Source organism: Emydura macquarii, unplaced genomic scaffold (assembly GCF_026122565.2).
Source record: "Emydura macquarii macquarii isolate MOO-44397 ecotype Brisbane River unplaced genomic scaffold, CSIRO-AGI_Emac_v2 contig_2768, whole genome shotgun sequence".
NCBI lineage: Eukaryota > Metazoa > Chordata > Testudines > Chelidae > Emydura > Emydura macquarii.
Window position 1 is genome coordinate 24670684 of NW_027132905.1, and position 19184 is coordinate 24689867.

The 19184-nt window shown below is 40.6% G+C and overlaps 1 protein-coding gene across 1 annotated transcript in view; it reads right to left on the minus strand.

Moving 5' to 3' along the window:
• SLIT3 (slit guidance ligand 3) overlaps positions 1–18806 on the minus strand; it is a 676405-nt gene extending 657599 nt beyond the window's left edge. Inside the window, exon 1 of the mRNA XM_067566650.1 lies at positions 17289–18806. Coding sequence (XP_067422751.1) covers positions 17289–17473 — 185 coding nt within the window. The 5' untranslated portion in view covers positions 17474–18806. The remainder of the gene's footprint in view (positions 1–17288) is intronic.
• Between the last annotated feature and the right edge of the window lie 378 nt (positions 18807–19184).

Sequence of the window (19184 nt, forward strand, 5' to 3'; positions counted from 1 at the left end):
TGGGGCACTGGAGGCTGTCCCTCAGCTCGGAGCCAGGGCACGGGTGGCTGCCATCCAGCTGTGAGCCCAGCTCGCAAGACACAGGAGGCTGCCACCGGGCTCCCATCTGGGAGCTGGGACCCGGCGGGAAACGGGGGGCTGCTGCCTGCCTCCCCCAGAAGATAGCGGCTACTGCCTACCTCCCAGCTGGGAGCTGTGACTGAGCGGGAAGCACCCGCCTTCCATAGAAGCCGGGGGCTGCCACACGCCTCTCAGCTGGGAGCGGGTGGGAAGCTGGCTGCTGCTGCCTGGCTTCTCCAGAAGTCAGCAGCTACCGCTCACCTCCCCTTCACTCTATTTTTCCCCAGGGATCTCCTGCCTGTGTCTCGCATACCACAGGTTGAGAAACTATGTTCTAAACAACCTCCATTCCCGAGGTGTTCATAACTCTGAGGTTCTACTGCAGTTTGTAATCACCTAGAAGATAACAGGGTTCTAAAGATAGAACCACCATGGATCTGTCAAGAACCAATTATGCCACATCAACCTAATTTCCTTCTTTAACAAGGTTACTGGCCAAGTGGATGGGGGAACCCGTAGACAAGATATGTCCTGATTTTAGTAAGGCTTTTGACACAGTACCACATGACATGCTCACAAACAAGTTAGGGAAATTCAGTCTTGATGAAAATACTATAACATAGGTACACATTTGGTTGTAAGAGTGTCTTCAGTGAGTAGTTATCATTGGTTTACTGTAAAACTGGGAGGACATATCTAGTGGGGATACATGGGTCAGTCCAGTACTATTCAATATTTTCCTTAATGACTTGGATAATGGACTTGTTAGTAATCTTACCAAATTTGTGGATGACACTTGTAGGTAGGCCTATAAAAAAAATTTTTAAGTGAAAAAATAAAAAGCATTTTTAATGCAAACATTAAAAAATTAAACCTTAAACTCAACTCACTAACTCATAAATTTAGTCAAGCCACACAAAAAAATGAAGGAGGGATTAGTACTTTAACCTTGCAGCAAAAGGTATTAACTGTTAATAATATGCATTCCACTGAGCAAGCTTTAAAATGAATTAAAATACCTGTAAATGCTGTAATTAATTAATTAAAAAATGTTTTTAAGCAATTATGTGAAGTATATATGGTACCAAACTTGCCATGCACCTAATACAGGAAATAGAAAAAAGCAGGGGGAATGATCAACATTGTTAAACAACACACTTATCTGGACCACATTAGTGGAAAGGAGAATTAAGAATGTTAGGGACAAAAATTTGCAAGGCTAGAAAGTCCTGGACCTTGGGCACCCTATAAATTAATAATTCAACTGTGCCAATTACAGTTGCTATGCCTAGATGTCCAGGGAACCTAAAAAACTGGTGGATGTTAACAGTATGAATACAATAAAAAGTAAGACCTATAAATAGTGTGAAAATGGCCACGCAAGGAGAAGAGGTAGTAAACAGCATGCTGTAAATGAATGAAGCACAGATGGTTCTATGAGTGCTTTGCACAAATAAACCTAACCACCAGGAAGGAAGGTTGGACCCAACTAGTCATTACAAAGGGAGTGAAGGAGGCGGTACAGCTCGGGAACACACTATGGGCTCTGAAATACCACAAACTTTTTGGTGGGAACAACACCATGCCAAGAAAGCCTAAATGGATTTTGTCTAAACCTTACCCCTCTGAATCAGATTGAGAGTCATGTTCTATAGCCAAGCACTCAGATGAAGGAGACTGTGACAAAGGCCACAACAGACACCATCAAATGGGAGTCACTGGTAATCATTCTATTTGCACCCAAACATCCCTTGTCCATGGGCGGAGGGGGAGGGGAAGGAGACCTCGTTCTTTGGAAGATAGGATTAGGCAGGTAAATGAATCATCAGACTGAAAACAGAATGTTTGTGCTAATTAAATAAGCAAATAGCGTCAGTAGGCTAAAAGACAAAATGTCTGAGCCAGCTAAGATAAGAGGGAGAACACTTAAGGAACTATTTACTATAAACAAAATAACAAACAATACAATAAAAATATAAAAATAAAATAAAAAGTCAGTCAAGCATAAATAGAATGTGAACAAAGCATGCTATACTGGAATTGATTCCTACAAGGTAACGAAGCCAATCCAAAATATGTAATGCAGTGTACAGTAAATACAATAAAATGTGTACATGTGTATAAAAGGTAAGGGTTTCTGTGTACCCTGCATCCACTTTCCCAAGTTTGAATCTAATCAACTCAGTGTTGTGCTGCTGTATGCAAAATAAAAATGTGTAAGTAACAAAATCTAAAGTCAAACTAAATTCTTCAAAAGCAGAAAGAAAAGAGGCCTCAGAGAAAATTCCAACACTACCAAGTTGTAAAGAGTTCCATCACTTTGGAGGACAGGGATAGAATTCAAAATGACCATGACAAATTGGAGAATTGATCTGAATCCAACAAGATGAAATTCAATAAAGACAAGTTCAAAGTACTTCACTTAGTAAGGAAAAATCAATGTATAGCTACAAACTGGTGAATAATTGGCTAGGTCGTAGTACTGCTGACAAGGGTTTGGGGGTGGCAGTGGATCACAAATTGAATGAGTCAACAACGTGATACAGTTGCAAAAAAGGCTTCTCTCATTCTGAGGTGTATTAACAGGAGCGTTGTCGATAAGACAAGGGAGATAATCGTCCTGCTCTACTCAGCACTGGTGAGACCTCAGCTGGAGTATTGTATCCAGTTCTGAGCTCCACACTTCAGGAAAAATGTCAACAAATTGGAGAGAATCCAGAGGAGAGCAACAAAAATGATGAAGGGTATAGAAAACCTAATCTATGAGAAAAGGTTAAAAAAACTGGGCATATTTAGTTTTGAGAAAAGAAGACTGAATGGGGACCTGATAACCGTCTTCAAACATCTTATGGACTGTTACAGAGAGAACTATGATCAATTGTTCTCCACGTGCACTGAGTTAGGACAAATAGTAATGGGTTTCATCTGCAGCAAGGGAAATTCAGGTTAGATACTAGGAAAAACTTTCTAACAAAAAGGATAGGTAAGCACTGAAACTGGCTTCCAAAGGAAGTTGTGGAATCCCCACCAGAGGTTTTTAAGAACAGGTTGGACAAATGTGTCAGGAATGGTTTAGGTTTACTTGGTCCTGCCTCAGCACAGGGAGTTGGACTTGAGGACTTCTTGAGATCCCTTCCAGCCATACATTTCTATGATTCTATTTCCTAGGTACAAAGGAGGAAACCATTTTGCAGTTCAGCTTGACAGCAAGCTTTAAGACCAAAGCACAATAAACATATAGAAATATTATGGCTATAGCAGAAACAGATATCTCAATATGGAAGATCCTGGATGCATAGGTTATCTAAAATAAATAAGAGATTGTAGTAATCTGTGCCATTTTAGCTCAGGCACCATTTTCTTTCAGCTGAGGAACTTGTACAAAACTCTACAGTTATGTTCACAAGAGTACTGCTTATTGTTTTGGCTCCATTTAGAACTTCATGCTATTTCTTTCCAGAAGTCATACTACTTTTTCTAATTAAGCACTCCTACTTAATTTCCTACAGCAATTACACACTCCCTGTGGGCAACAGCAGCTCCCTCCTCTCTTCCATATCCAACATACACCAGCTGGTTCCATGGACATGTAGGTGGTTACTACATCAATCCAGCATGTTTGGATTGAAGCCCAAATAATGGTACAGACAGGAATATGAGAGATTCGAATATCTTTGCGCAAACAGGCAACATTTCCACTAGCTATCTGCTGCATCATTTTACTAATCATATACAATTGCATTTCACCACATGTTTCACTTTTTACTTACAAACTTAATCATTAACTTCCCCAGTGACTAAGTGAATGCACACATACTCGCGTGCATTGTATTAATTTCAATTAAGGATACTTTGTTAATGGATAAAGACGATAAATGGCACTCAAGATTCGATTTTCTAAGATAATATCCCACCCTCCACCCCCAAGCATATATGTCATTTAAAGGTAAGGTTAGATTACTACTCACGATAACTAGGAATTGCTTATCCTTGCCAATCCATGTCAAGGATTTGTTAGAATATGTTCAACATTCATGTGAAGTTAACTGTATTTGCAAGCACAACAATGGGGACAAGCTTTCTGTGCCCAAGAGCTTAAATATGTTACGTAGAACAATTCAGTAACATCAAGCATGGGGTTAACACAGGAAGATTTCTCAAAAGCAGCAGAATTTAAATAGGGACTTGCAGAACTTCGGGAAGGCGCTAAGAACATAAAAGAAAATTGAAAAGTCAGCAAGAAAGGATGGGGCAGAACTCAGAGGATAAGAGGGAGTTGTGCACAGCCTTGACAATGAGAAGTTTGAAATTTATGCCTCAGGAAATGAGACACCAATGCTTTTTTTATGAAGTTAGAAGGCCTTTCTCCACCCGTCCCACTATGAGGAATTGTAAAGCCATTTTATGTATCTTGATGCGTTGTTGGAACATTGTATGGTTATGCAGAGCATTTCTTTAGCTTCTGCCTGAAGATTTAGCAAAAGCTGTATTGCTGTGTTCCATGGGACCAACATTTCATACTTCCATCTGAGGCTTCACAGCAAAATCATTAACTATTTAGTATCTAACTATAACTCAGTTAAGAAATAAAGATCCATTTATGAATTATTCACTATCAAAAAAGGTTCATATTGATGACTAATAATGGTTTCACCAGTTGTAGCTGCAATGCTCATTCAATATGAAATCATCAATAAGTGAAGATGCTTTCAGTCAACTTCAGGACTGAGCCGTGGCGCTCTCTGACTTGAACCCACATATTGGCTTAGAACTCTTCATCAAGCTCTTGCTGTCACCCCTAGGAGTGCACATGGTTGATATGTCTCCTAATAAGCAAGCAGCTAGAAAACAAATATAAAGAGTAACGAATGTGAAGAGTTTTAATAAGTAAACTGAAATAATGAAAAATTTTCTACAAAGAGGATTATTTGCAGTTAGTTATTCATTAGAGTAATGTTGAATTACGATGAATCCTGATATCTTTCATGTGCCTTCTTCCCTTGAACTCCCTCTGCCCTCCATTTTTGGTTTGGCTGCTTAGTGGAAAGATGCTGAGCTGACTGATTTTACAGCACACTTCCGTGTGTGCTAAGAGAACTTTAAATTCCACCATGCAACAGAAGTTATTGTAAACAAGATTGGTTTCCCACATGCTCCTTAAATTGCACTCGCATTTGGCATGACATGTTATCGTAACCATTCTTGCTTATGAAATGGTTTTGCATTGAGCCTCTGATCTACATTTAGGGACTGAATGGCAATCTTCATGGAAAGCAATGTTTTGTTGTTTGTTTAATTTAAAAAGTAATGTCAGTCTCACCAAAATTTGGAATCACCACCCCTTTCATGAAATGCGAGAACCCAAAGACACAAATTACAAGAAACTGCAAAATGCATAAGTTCACATGGGCAGTTATTCAAACACTTATTGGAATAAATACAATCTAAATATAGTACAGCAGTTTCTATCTTGTGGCATGAAGTAATTTAAAAACCACCATGTACTTAAACCCCCTTAGGATGAAGGGCCTCTCACTGTTAAAATCTTTTGTGTTCTTATCCGAGGGACTTCCACCCACATCCCTCTTACCTCTCCAATGGGTCTTTGCTTTTTGGACCTCACCTCTCTCAACACTCATTTCCATTTATAGAGAAACAATAAGGCTCTGATTTCTGTCTTGTGCTTCAAGAACTCTGACTCACTTCCCTGCCATGATTTGGTCCTGCTTTCTCCCTTCCTATGGAATTGTCCTCTCTTCCTTCCTCCCCTATACCACAGATATCTCCTACCAACTGTAGTTTGTTTTAGTGTTTCTTCAATCATCAGTATACAATTATCTTATATAATGTGGCTCCCCCAGTCCTCCAGGGTCTGCTTTCCATTTCAAATACTTACTACACCAACCATCTTTAACCTGCAACTACTGCTTTTGGGGAGCGCTGGATGGAATCTGAATGCTTGTCTCCTTCCACCAGCCCTGCATATTGTTAGTACAGCTAACCAACTCGATTTTAGCAGGCCGGCTGTTTTACATGGCTAACTGACCAGGGAACAGCTACAGAGCTAGCAACCTGGCTAGTTTTTAAGAGAAGAAAACTAAGTTCAAAAAGACACTTCATCCAGACATTTCAAGTAGATTCAAAGCAAAACCTCTCTCCCTCAATATAGCAATAATTTAACTGTATGAACAACGTGACAATTCATGAAAAATTCCTAAAGTAAAGTCACTAGTGTACTGCAATTTAAGTATTACATATAAATGCAGAACTTGCATTAGGCACACCAGCTAGACAGGATGAAACTAGAACCCCCTTCAAAATGAAGTTCTCATACAAATATTGTCCCATGGGTTTTTCAGGTCCCACATGCACTGATTTTATTATGTGTTACAGTCTCCACATATTTGTGTCACTAAAAAAGATTAGTCAAAATATATTTGTAACAGTTTTTCTTACAGGCCTGGTGTTTTGTGACAACATCTCTTTTTTATTCCACCCTTGCTCTACAGTCATCATATAATAGGAATTTCCTGAAACTATCACGGTGGTCCTAGCTAGTGACTCGCCTTTTGGAGGAAGCAACTTTGGAGGAAGCAATTTTGTATTTTTCATTATTCATTTATGCTGGTGATATATTTATTTATTATATATAAATATTTATTGTATATATTACTGGTGTATATTGCTGATATAAAGTTCTGAAGACATAAGTTGTCTACTTAGAGAATATGTACACTCATAATATGTACACTCAGTAATTTAAATTCCTTCAGTTTTGATCTACATGGGTGACTACATGATTTAGAAAGAGATTATGACTAGGGGCTCAGAGTAGTATAATCTACGCAAGTTCAGGGTAAAATTTGCAAAGGCAACAAGGGCAGCTTGTTTTGATTAAGCACCAAAGTCCTATAGACTTTCAATGAGAGTTTTATATTTAATTAACTCTGGAAAAATTTCCCACCTATTCTTTGGCTTCTTAGACTGCGCATCTCCACTAAGCACACCAAATAGTCAACAGTGACATCCATTTTGTGATGTCAACCTCAATTTTTCCAGGAACATGAAAGTCATACCCATGTAAGCCCTAAAGCCATTGAACAGCCAAGCAACTGTTAATCATTAACAACCTGGGCTCAAAAAATTAAAAGCGATCCAATGTGAATCCAGTTCTGTTTGCAGCTAGCTATTGGTGGTAGATTTCATTTAAGTAATCTCACGGTTTTGCACACTAATTAAAGCACATTCTGTTTTACGGAAGGGAGCACTAAGCCAGTGACTTCAGATAGCATATAAGGCCTCTAAGAGTTAATGTGTGATTAAAAATTCTTGTTATAGCCATCAGCCTTTTTTTAATTCATTCTTGTCTTAAGGAAAAGGTACAGTGCAACATGTTAGTAGTACATAGAGGTACAGTGTTATTTCAGAACACATCAAGATCAATTTTACTAAGAATTTCTTAACATCTATGGCAACAGAGGAAGAGACAGGAAGAAGGGTGGGATCAGGAAAAGGCAAACCACTTCCACTGGTTACCAGTATGTGCAAGAGCTCATGACTTTGTTTTCATCATTCTTGAACTCAGAGATAGTTAAATATTTGTCAAGATCCAAATTTCTTTGTCAAGGTATAGTCAATATCCAGACTCCAAAGAAAATAATAAAATAACAATAAAGATCATAACAAATAAAATGATTTCGGAGGCCGTTAAAAAGTGTCTGGCAGTCTGGATTTGACCTGCTTACGGGGAGTTGATTACTCCTGCTTTATCTAGTTATTTGTTACCCTAGTTAAAGTACTCAGCTTCTGATGCAAGTTTATATCAATGTCCATCCACAATAGTAGCTGATGTCTTTTTCCCTTAGAGTAAATTAATCAATCTCCAAGCCATCCAGCATCAGGGAGCACAGTTCTAAACCAGATATTGAAAACTAGCGTTCGTGATGCAGTGACTTTGTGGACTTAAGAGACAAGTGTCTGAACTTTACTAAGAATAATGCCCTTAAAGCCTCTAACAAGACCCATACTCATTCTATCTTCCCCTCCTGCCCCCACCCCATGAAGACCACAGCTCCCTGCTGCCTCATATGTTGGAAGGGGATGGGGGAAAAGAAGAACGCTTACTATCTTCTCTAGTGTGATTGAAAGCAGACCGGGCTGTCTTCTATTGTCTATTCAGGAGGCTTATGGCCAACCTGCCTCCAAGCCAGCATCTTCAGGGGCTGTCAACCTTTCACACCCACACAAACTTAGGAATTCCTTGTGCTATCTTCAATGTCTTTTTTGCCTTCAAGTAGCAGTGGTCTGAGGGGCTGAATATATTTTCACAATAGAGGGAGATAAGTAAGGCTGCCTTCTCTCCCTGAAGTACAACTGTCTGAGCAAGAGAAGACAAGTCAGTGGGAAGATTGCTGAAGAGCAGCATGAGACGCTTAAATTGCTTAACATTGGCTACTACAAGCATTTTCCCCCAGCTCCCTCAGACAGAAAGAGGGCTGTAGACGGAGCCCAAACTCAAGTACCCCCATCCAATTGAGAACCTCTGGGGAGCATGAACAAATTTTTAAGATTCTGTAATTTCACACAGACAAATGAGTTGCACAGAGGCAGGCAGGAAAAACAAAATCATCCTTTTCCAGAACTTGGAATTAGTTTTCTGGGTTTGTCAAAATAGTTCAGAATTAAATATATTTACAAAGCAAAAGGAAGTAAGTATTTAAATGAACTTTAAATGTCAGATGAAAGTTCAGTGTTGTCTTCAGCCAAAACTGAAAAACTAAAACAGTTTCCAGAAATGTAGTTAGAAAGTTACAACAGCATTGGTGGGGAGAAGAATTGGATAGCCGTACAGCTGTGGCCAGAAGGGGAGCCTAATACATTTAAGTTGCATACAAGCATTTTGTTTTCCTTTTTTACAGGCCTGTGTGTATATGGAGTGAGTCCAGGGAAAAGCCAAGATCTTAAGCAGTGGCTTCCTTTCCTCATCTTGATGCAGGAATGAGAGAAGCTGGATTCCTGTTAAATCTGCTACTCACGAGAAATGGCTGCCATTAGGCCTAGGCCAGCCCAGCTGCTGTTCATTTCCAGGGACCAGGTGCAAAAGCGGGCAAGCAAAGGCAATGAGGTACTCTGGGTAACTGGAACTATGTAAAGGGACCTGGAACAACTAAACCTTGGGTCATTTGAGCTAGCAGATCCTAGGAGGCATCACATCCTGATTCTAGTCTCCAGAATAAGCTCATAAGCCAAAGTGTGTGATATTTGCCATACTAAGACTGAAGCTGTTAAACCCCTGTTTACTGGCTTTTGTTACATGTTTATATGGTGTCCCCATTCCCCTGCCACTATCTGAAAACCTAAGGCTGTGTCTATATAGCCCCACAGCTTGGACTACAAGGGTGTGAACTGCAGCATGCACTAGCGTGCTGTACTCTAACTTCCCTATCGCTATGCTGTGGGTGCCAACTAAAAGTACTTAGTTCACATAAACTAAAGTTCAAGCAGTCCTATTTAACGAGGACCACATTCACATAAACTAGGTACCTTTTAGTTCACACAGGAGAGTTAAAGCACTGCATGCTAGCGCACTCTGCAATTCACATCCCCTAGGCCAAACTACAAGGTCATGTAGACAAGCTCTCAGAGTATCTTTGCTATCTAGAAGGGTCACATGAGGAATGCTAACCATGTTGGAAGTCAGTGTCAATACCATGATCAATGCTTGAAAATTATGGTACATTAAATAGCTAAATTATGCTGGTATTCCTGTAGAATTACTGACTATAGCCACATGATGCTCAAATTAATTCATAGTGATTAAGGTTACAGCAAATACCAAACTACTGAATAATGACTGGATCCTTATATACATTACTTAAAAGCTAGCCACGTTTTTTCAGCCTTGCACATTGTCCAGTTACTGTAGATTTTTTCATATGAATATGGGTGATAATGTAGAAATTTTAGAACTCATTTTGAAATCAGTCCACTAGAAAAGGCCCTTTTTTTTGGTCAGTGCCATCAATCTGAACGGGTTTGGAAGGGCTTCAGAAGGTAACTTTACCCTGCTTCAGTGGGGTGCTGGGACATTTTTAGCAAGGCACGCAATTCTAGCCTTGCTTGACTTAGGTGGTGCAAAATGGTGTCCTCTGCACAGTCTGACCTTTTTATGCACTGCATGTGCGAGGTCACGCTGTGCCAAGGATGCCATTTTGTTCTACAAAGCGCATTCAGGGGCTGGACAGAATTGTCCCAAGGGCTGGATCTGGCCCATGGGCCGCCAGTTGGACCATGTTTTTTGAAACCTTGCAAACACAGACAGCACGCCACTGGCCTGCTCTGACTCAGCCTCATTTTCTCAAGCCAGTGATCAGAAAAGCAGCGCACACATCGTTTAAATTATTGGATGTGCCTAAGGAAAAAAAGAAAGACTAGCTTTCTTCGCAAAGACAGCCTCTTTTTTTGCTATACTTCTTTCAGCAGCTTTTTTGGTATGAGCTTAGGTTTAAAAGACTAAAGGGGCTTTAAAGCTAGATAGGGTCACAGAAATAAAAATAATACAAGCCCACAAGTAACACCCCTACTTAATTATTATCTACAGTTTCTAAGTTAACTTTTCACCCTTCTCCTGTAACATGGAGACACCCAAGATGACAGACCACCTCTGATCTGTTGTTGGCATAAGGAGACTAGTAACGTTTTAGCATCTGACAAAAAGTTGTGCACATTGCTAGACCATGTAATTACAGATATTGTGGCTGCTACCCTCATCATCCCTCCCCCCTTCCATTGTTTATACAATAAGCAACTATACTATAGTGAGACCATGATCCAGCAATCATGCACATGATTACAGTATGCACATAAGTAGTCCCATTAAATTAGGAAGGGAAGTCCATGTGAGTAAAATTAAGCAACTCAGCTAAGGTGGGTTTGTTTGTGTTTGGGTTTTTTTTGGATCAGGGATTTAGACAACATGCTCTAAGCTCTCTCCCCTTATTGGCACATGGCCTAATCGACGGGTCTTGACTGGGGATTTGGGACTGTACCTGTATATACATAAAGTGAATATAATAATTAGTGGTAAGACTTCTTGAAAGTCAGAGTGTTAATCTGACAATTAATATATTTCAAATATTTGCATATATTTTTTAAAATGCTCTGTGGTAATATGGAAGTATTGAAGAAATGAGCTTGGAGTAAGTTACGTGACAAACAGAGCTGAGTAGGATGAAAAATATTACAAGCCAATGCGACCTCAGCAGCTCCATTCATTCAGGCCAAGAATACTACAATAATATATTTATACAACAGAAACCCTACACCACATGAAAAAACTCTATAGTATGCTGATGACTAAACTTCCAAATTGCTCCTAAATATCAACATACTTGAATTAGCTACTCAAGCACAGTGTAGGAGAGTGATTAGCTTTGCTATGGAGAATGAAACAAAAACTTTGCTCTAGCAATTCAGAACAGTAATATGCCACCAAAGAACTTATTATTTAACAGGAGGAGAAGAAGAAAACACTGACTGCTGAGGAACCAGATGGGCTCAAATGGCATACTTAACAGAAGCTAGATCTGGATGTAAATTTTTACTATGTTTCTCAATCTTAAGTGTCTTTAGATTTGGAGCAGAAGGGTATTATGTGGTCCAATGGGGCCAGTGACTGGCTGTGACACTGTGGATGAGTCAATGCACATATGCCTCAGCTAGAGCAACCAGACATCCCGATATTATCAGGACTGTCCAATATTAGGACCTTTAAGCAACTATATCCACCCCCTCCCAAAAAAGGTGTCCCAATTTCACACTTGTTATCTGATCACCTTAGCCTCAATCTCCCCATCTGTAAAACTGGGGTGACTGACAAATTGTTAAGTGCTTTGAAATCATGTATTTAGAGTGCTATAAGAGTTAAATGTACCATATTTCATTACAGATCTAGGTTTTCTTTCTAAACACCATAAATCTAACATAGTCTGTTCTGAATAGCTCACAGCATCCCAAAGTGATACAGCAGTGAAGTCCTTCACAAACACTACACAAACAAAATCACATGACACTGTATATTTCAAACAAAATAGATTACTAACTACATTACAAACAACTTCCAAAAACAAATATTAGAAGATAAGTCAGTTTTCTAGACAAATACATTACAAGAGTCAAATTTTTAGGTTATAGTCATATGGTGCTTTCATGAGCCTCATATAAAAGGTAAATTAACCAACAAGCAGAAAAGCTAAAGGCATTTTCCAATAACCAAATATTCATAAACAAATACTAACATGCCACAAAAATTGGCCTTGGGAATGATTTTATCTGTTCAACTAAAGGTTTCAACTATAGGATTATGTCCCTCTTTATAACATGGCACAGCCAGTCAAGGTTCCACAGAAGAAATAAAATATAATATGAAATTGTACATGGAAACAACAGCACTTCCAAAAGCTGATTACAGCATACCAGTTCAGTTAGTTAATCAAGTATAGTCCTCCTATAGAACACTTTGGTAAAGTAAGATACATCCAAAAAGCTGAATGTACATCCTTATATATGCTATGTAATTTCTAAATAACCAGTATTTGCTTAGGGTCACTAGTGCTATAATAATCTTTCACTGGAGCCACATATATCACTGCCTAATTTACTGTTTTCTATACATAGTGACTCCTTTCTATAGGATTTCACCATAGTGCTTAGCTAGTTGCTAAAGGCTGACAAATAATTTTAAACAAATAATTTTCTGCATTATTTAGGGTGCTTGTACTTTTCAGGATTTTGTTATGCAAGTCTGCAAAGATAATAAACATGAAACTTACCAGCACATGCTTAAGCCAAGAACCAAAGTAAGATGTTCAGCCATCTTTCCCTATGGTCATATACTTGTTCGTGTAGAAATTTTATTTACGGATCATCAGTTAAAAATCAACCCTCCCCTTCCCCCCAAAAAAACAAAACCCCAAACAACCAAACCCTAAAATCCACATTTTAGAACCCATTTAATTTATTTAATGTTCTTGTCTGAGGTTTTGGGTAGAAGTAGAATTACATTTGTAGGTTCCTTTTGTAGTACAAAAGGTAAACGTAACATCTGTTTACTCTGTGCTTCATGGCAAATATTTTCATTTCAATTGTTCATTTCCTCTGCATTTAGCCATATCTTTGCTGCATGGACACATTACACCAAAATCTCTGCTGTTTGTTTGGCTTTGCATATAACACTGCTAGCGTAAATTAAATGTATGCTAGACTTTTAAGGGAAAGGGGCTAGCATAAAATGTGCTGACATTATGTAAAATGCAGCAATGCTTATGCAGTAGACTTGATACTGCAATTTTTTACAATTTACTATGGAACATTAAATTGTAAAAAGTTAATCCTAAGGAAAATTGGACTAAAATTATCTCTGTGACCACTGGTTGCTCCGCAGACTGCAACCCTTGGAAAGAGTTACCATCAACAATTTTCTTTCCAAGAGAAGCAATTTCCAGACATTAAAAAATAAAGCATATGTTTCACATTCATTATTAAAAAACTGTCAAAGCAGTGACTTTATAATACTAAAAACCTCTAGTGACTTTGCACTTCCCTTGATACAGATAGATTTGTACTAGTTAATTCTAAAGAACAAGTGTAAAGCACTAATTTATTTGGCAGAAGGCTTTTCTCCAGGTCTCCTTAATGTTACATTTTAGTTTATTTTTAATTTGGTTTCATTGGGAAAACAAAATTAAAATAATATTTATCTTGGCTGCAGTAGCCCAAACATTCCTGAAGATCTGCACAACCAGAATTTTAAGAGCTTTTGTGTGAAAGTATTTTAAGTGATTCTATTAGATATCTTGTCAATTTCAAATCAACACAAATTGAAACTGGCATTTTCAGCCTATACCTTACCTGGATGCAGAAAGGATGAAGATTTCTGTTTATACAGAGTAAAGCAGGATGACAGGCAAATCGCCATCAAGAAACTCACGAGAACATGATTTTCCAACATATCTTACAAACCGTAGCTATTTGTTTCCTGACCTTAGTGACAGCATTATCATTTCAGGGCTATTTAAGCATTTGTTTTTCCTAGTCACAAGTTAGTATATTAAGAAAATTGCAAAGGGCTACAAATCAAAACAATCTAATGTCATGCACAGAATTAGCAGATTGCCATGGAACACACAGTACTGATTGATAAAATGCCTGTTCCCAATCACTCCATATAAGTTTAGCCTGTCTTTTTCAGGCAATCGGACCTTTTAGTACACTCTGGAGTTTAACAGGAAAAGTTAAGACTGAGAATAACTGCTTAAGGTGGCTCCAAGATATACTGAGACTCTAACAGCACATTTAAAATCCTATGCGATTATTGTATAGAATATTTATGGTTAAGCGGACAGAAAACAGGCATTTATTTAATATGCAGAAAAACAAGGCATTGGAATGAGCTCCTGGTCTGATGAATTTGGATTCATAAGTAATAATCAGAACGCTAACCAAAAAAGGCCTTTTTTCATCTGTGAATTTCAAGTTCACTCGATAAAGTGCCCCTGTTCTGTTCACTCCCTCTAAAGCATCTAGCATCGGGCACTGTCAGAGACAAGATACCGTCGTAGATGGACCATTGGTTTGACCCACTATGTCCATTCTTATAAGTTAGTGTAATTACCAAATGTAGCTTAAGAAAAAAAAAGTTGGTTTACTATATCAATTTAAATAAGGGTTCAAAATAGATAAAGTATTTTTAAAAGATTATATTTCAGCTGATACCCTAAAAACAACAAATGGTTCATAAGAGACTATCAGCATCAATAGAATAAAAATATTGAAAAAAGACTGGGTACTGGTAGATAGCTTGTGAAAGTAGAGTATAGATTGCACTGTAATAAGATTTGAGGACTGTTTAGATGTATATTAGAGTCAATATTTTTATTATGACATGCTATCTGTTAATATTACGCATGAGTGAATTCTGGCAAGTTAATAGCCTGCTACTTTAGATTTTACATCAATAACTTAAAAGCTCTCCATTTACACATTATAATAAAGATCATCCTAGATACTGTATTATATCAAAGATTAATTTTTTGCAATATGGTCTTCAATACTTTTATTTCTGAGGTATGTTTGATACTTCAAGTTTTATCAATCTATTATAAGGAAATAAGCTTAAAAACTACATTTGTTGTAAAGGACTAAAACAAAGTTTTATAATCGATACTGAACGTTACAACCACTTCATGTACATAGTACATTCCCCTATAATGTTACTGTATTACACATTCATACATACACACAGAGTAATAGCATTTAAGGCCACAAGGGACAATTATCATTTAGCCTGATCTCTGGCACAGCACAAGCCATTAAATTTCACCCAATAATACCTGCATTAAGTCCTTATCTTGTGACTGAGCTAGAATATACATATTTTAGAAATGTCTATGTCAAGAGTGGATATGTTAAGTGATAGTGAATTCACCATGCCCCAATAAGTTGTTCCAAAGGTCAAATATCTTATTGTTAATATTTGCACCTTAATTCTAGCCCAAATTTAACTCATTTCAGCTTTTAGTCCTTGAATCTGGCATACAGAATGTGCACATCTCACCAAGTTTATGAGTTGTGCATGTGAATTTTAGTAGTAGTATATGAAAGTATATGGACCAAATGTTACTGTTGTTGGCTCTGTGTTCTGCTACGAGGTTGAACGCTATTCTCTAGATTCCCAGACTGCTGCTAAATAGTTTCTCTCTTTCAGATCAGAGTTTTATGCAACAATAGATGTTAATCCTTTCTAAAACACTGACATCTAAAGATTAATATTCATTTGCTCAATTGGTGTTAAAATGGTCTGTGTGTGAAACTGCAAAGTATTGCAAAGTATTGCCAAGTATGGAAGATAGGAAGTTGTGTGGTTTGTAAGATAACAGCACTGCTATCATTAAAGGGCTGTTAACATTTCCATCATGAGCTGAGTTTTTGGAAGCATTAATGACCTCCATAACAATTCATCCTGGGCTGAAATTTAGCCTTTGAGAGTTGTACCCATGAGAACTTTTTGCTTTGTCACAAATCATCTGCTTCATTTTTACTTGAAGGAAAGTAAAATAATTGGAGGGTCTGAGCTTTCCCTAAATAAACTAGCCAAAATGAAATATGGTGGGCAGTCACTCCCTACACTGGGCTAACCTGTGTTATTTGCAGAATAGTTTCAACACACTTACATATATTTTGTATGAGCTAGCTAACTTTTCAAATGTTAAAACTTAACTACACTTCAGTTTGGATTTCACTGGCAACTAACTATGGAGCTGCAATGACATTCTGTCAAATGTTCAGTTCTACACATCTCCATTATACGTTGTAATATGTATATGCCATATGCAATATAACAACCTGCGTCACAGATGCAGTCCACTATGCCTGAAGGCAACTCCAGCATTCCATTAAGGGTTAATTTCAGATTGCTTCAGCTCTCTCATTCACAAAGGAACTTTAGCCTCAAGATAGCAAATTAAGCGTGCATCTATGGTGTATGGTCACAAAGCAAGGAGGATCTCCTTAGAAAGCATTAGGGCCCCCAACTCCTCCTGTTGCACTCAGGTATTCTAGCTCATGCAGTCTGCAACACTCCACAACGCAGCGATATCTGGGATATACCATAAAGGGAATTAAGGACTAAGTGACAGGCTTCCCTGTAATATTGCCTTGCTCTGTCAATTTAAGACAGTAACCAGAGATTGTTTTAATGCAATCTATTATCCATTTTAATTTATTTCTGCCAGCAGCTGATGTTTCCATGGGAATGCAGTCACCATACTGGGAAACAAAGCAAGAAGGAATCAATACTAGTCTCCAGGTGAAAGTACCCAGATTGTTAATCACGTATGGTAAGCCTCCTGGAGCGTTTCCAGACAGTGCTAAGCCAGGGCAGTGCCACAGCCAAGGAGGTTTGAAGTCCTTTGAAAACTAGTTACTGCAAAACCTAAAACAACAATATTTTAAACTTAAGTTACTGCAAGAGACAAGAACTTGGAACATAGGGCTTGCTCTTAGTGTACGACCAGTATAAGAACGGTTGCAACTTGCCCAACCTCCAGCAAACACGAAAGCCGGGCTTGATTATTTAAGCTGTTATGACTGTGCGGGCTCTGGGTCCGCCCGGATATGCAGCTGCAGGGGATCGCATCAAGTGCGCTCGAACCTAGGTGTTTGTTACTTACAGTCTCTCTGCATTCCTGGGAATACCGCGGGGCACCGTTTTCAGTCCCAGCCCGTGACAATCCACGTTGGAAGCAGAGCAGGTACATTTACTGGGGCATCCTCCGACAGGCACCCAAGCCATGGAGCTCCAGAAGCCCAGGATCACGCCCAGACACAGGGATGCGCCGCTCCCACCGGGCAACATGGTCTCCTTATCCCGTCACCAAAGGGTGTAAAAAGGGCGCGCGCCCGGCAGGCAGCCAGTCCTCAAAGGTGGAAACCCCTCCGACGGAAAGGGCCGAGGAACGGGAGGGGCTCTCAGCACAGCCCAGGGGAGCCCCCTGCCTCCATCATCTATCTCCGCTCGCGCTCCTGGAGTCCTCGAAACACCGCCCAATCCTCCAGGGAGGGGGGGCGGGAGGTTATGCTCGGGGGTGGAGGGCGAGCCTCTCAGGTTGCCCCGTGTTCGCTCTGAGCGGCACCAGCAGGCGAGGGGTTTAGCAGCGCTCCGCCCGGCTGGAAGAGACCCAGGGAGGTCAGGTAAACAGAGCCAACCATCCGGCAGGGGTGTCGGCAAGCGCCCCGCTCCGCATCGCCCAACCTGACAGGGCAGGTAACCCCCGGGGGAGGAGATGGCGGAGACCTCAGAGCTGCTCAGCCCCTCGCTCCCGCACCTTCGCCGCTCGCAGGCCAGGCCAGCATCGCTGGGCGCTGCTGGTGCGCAGAGACCGGGGGGCGGGAGACACTGGACGCGGCTTCCACGGCGGCCGCCTCCCCATTCACTGTGCGAGGCAGCCGGAGCCAGACAGGCACCAGAGCCATGGGGGCCACTCCTCCCCCCTCCCAAAATATCACGGCTGGCTCTCATTGGCTGCCGAGCCCCTGACGTCGGCAAAGTTCTGAACTTTGGGTGGGAAGTGAGAGGAGGCGGGTCGGAGTTGCCCTCGCGGAGCAATGGCTATTGTCCCGTGCGCTCTGCCGGGCTCGCCGCACGCCCGGGGCGGCCCCGGCCGGGGCCGCGCTCCCCACAGCAGAGCGCAAGGGGTAACGGTAAGGGCTCTGCGGCCAGTCGCACCGGGGCTCGGGCTCCCCTCGCTGCCTAGGACGGACCCGATTCGGGGGTCAGGAAGGACCGGGCAGGCTGAAGCACCAGCCCCAAACCGCCGACCCTTCAACGTCCCGTGAAACGTCCCCAAATTTCTCCCTCGCAAGGCGACGCACTCGCCTCCTTTTGTTGCCTTCTCTTCTCACTCTCGTGCTACCCTCTGGTGGCGAGAGAGGCGCAAGGCTCCATCTCGCTGATGGGCCGGACCCCTGCAACTGACAGAGGAAACTTTACTCCTCCCTCAAATTACCCCGCAGGGTTGCAGACATGGGGGCCAGAAAGGGAGAAGGGACTGACCTGAGACAAGGCTGCGCTGCTCGCTCCTTGCCACCCCAGCTATTGTTTATTCTCTAACTACAGTGTTAGCCCTGTGACAGCTGCCAGAGGTGCTTAAACTATATGTACTAGCAACTAGGGCCAGCGTTGGGAGGGAGCAAGCAGGACAATTGCCCATGGCCCTATGCTACAAGGGGCCGTGGCAAAGCTAAATTACATCATATCTACGGTGGCACTGTGGGTAAATGTAATGCCAGTGTTACAGTCATTTTAATCTCTAAAAGTGGAAATAAATCACACTAAAGCAGAGGTTTTCAAACTGTGGGGCAAGCCTCCTTAGCCGGACACAGAGGAACATCTGGGGGGCGAGCCCCACGATGAAGCAACTCTGAATGCATCTTCAGCCCCAGCTCTGGGCAGCAGGGCCCACTCCTTTGTTTCTGCCTTGGGCTCCAGCCAGCCCTGCTGGCATTTATATAATGCTGATCTCGTATCTCTGAAAATTTGGGTTTCAGGCCAGTTATATGGGATAAAG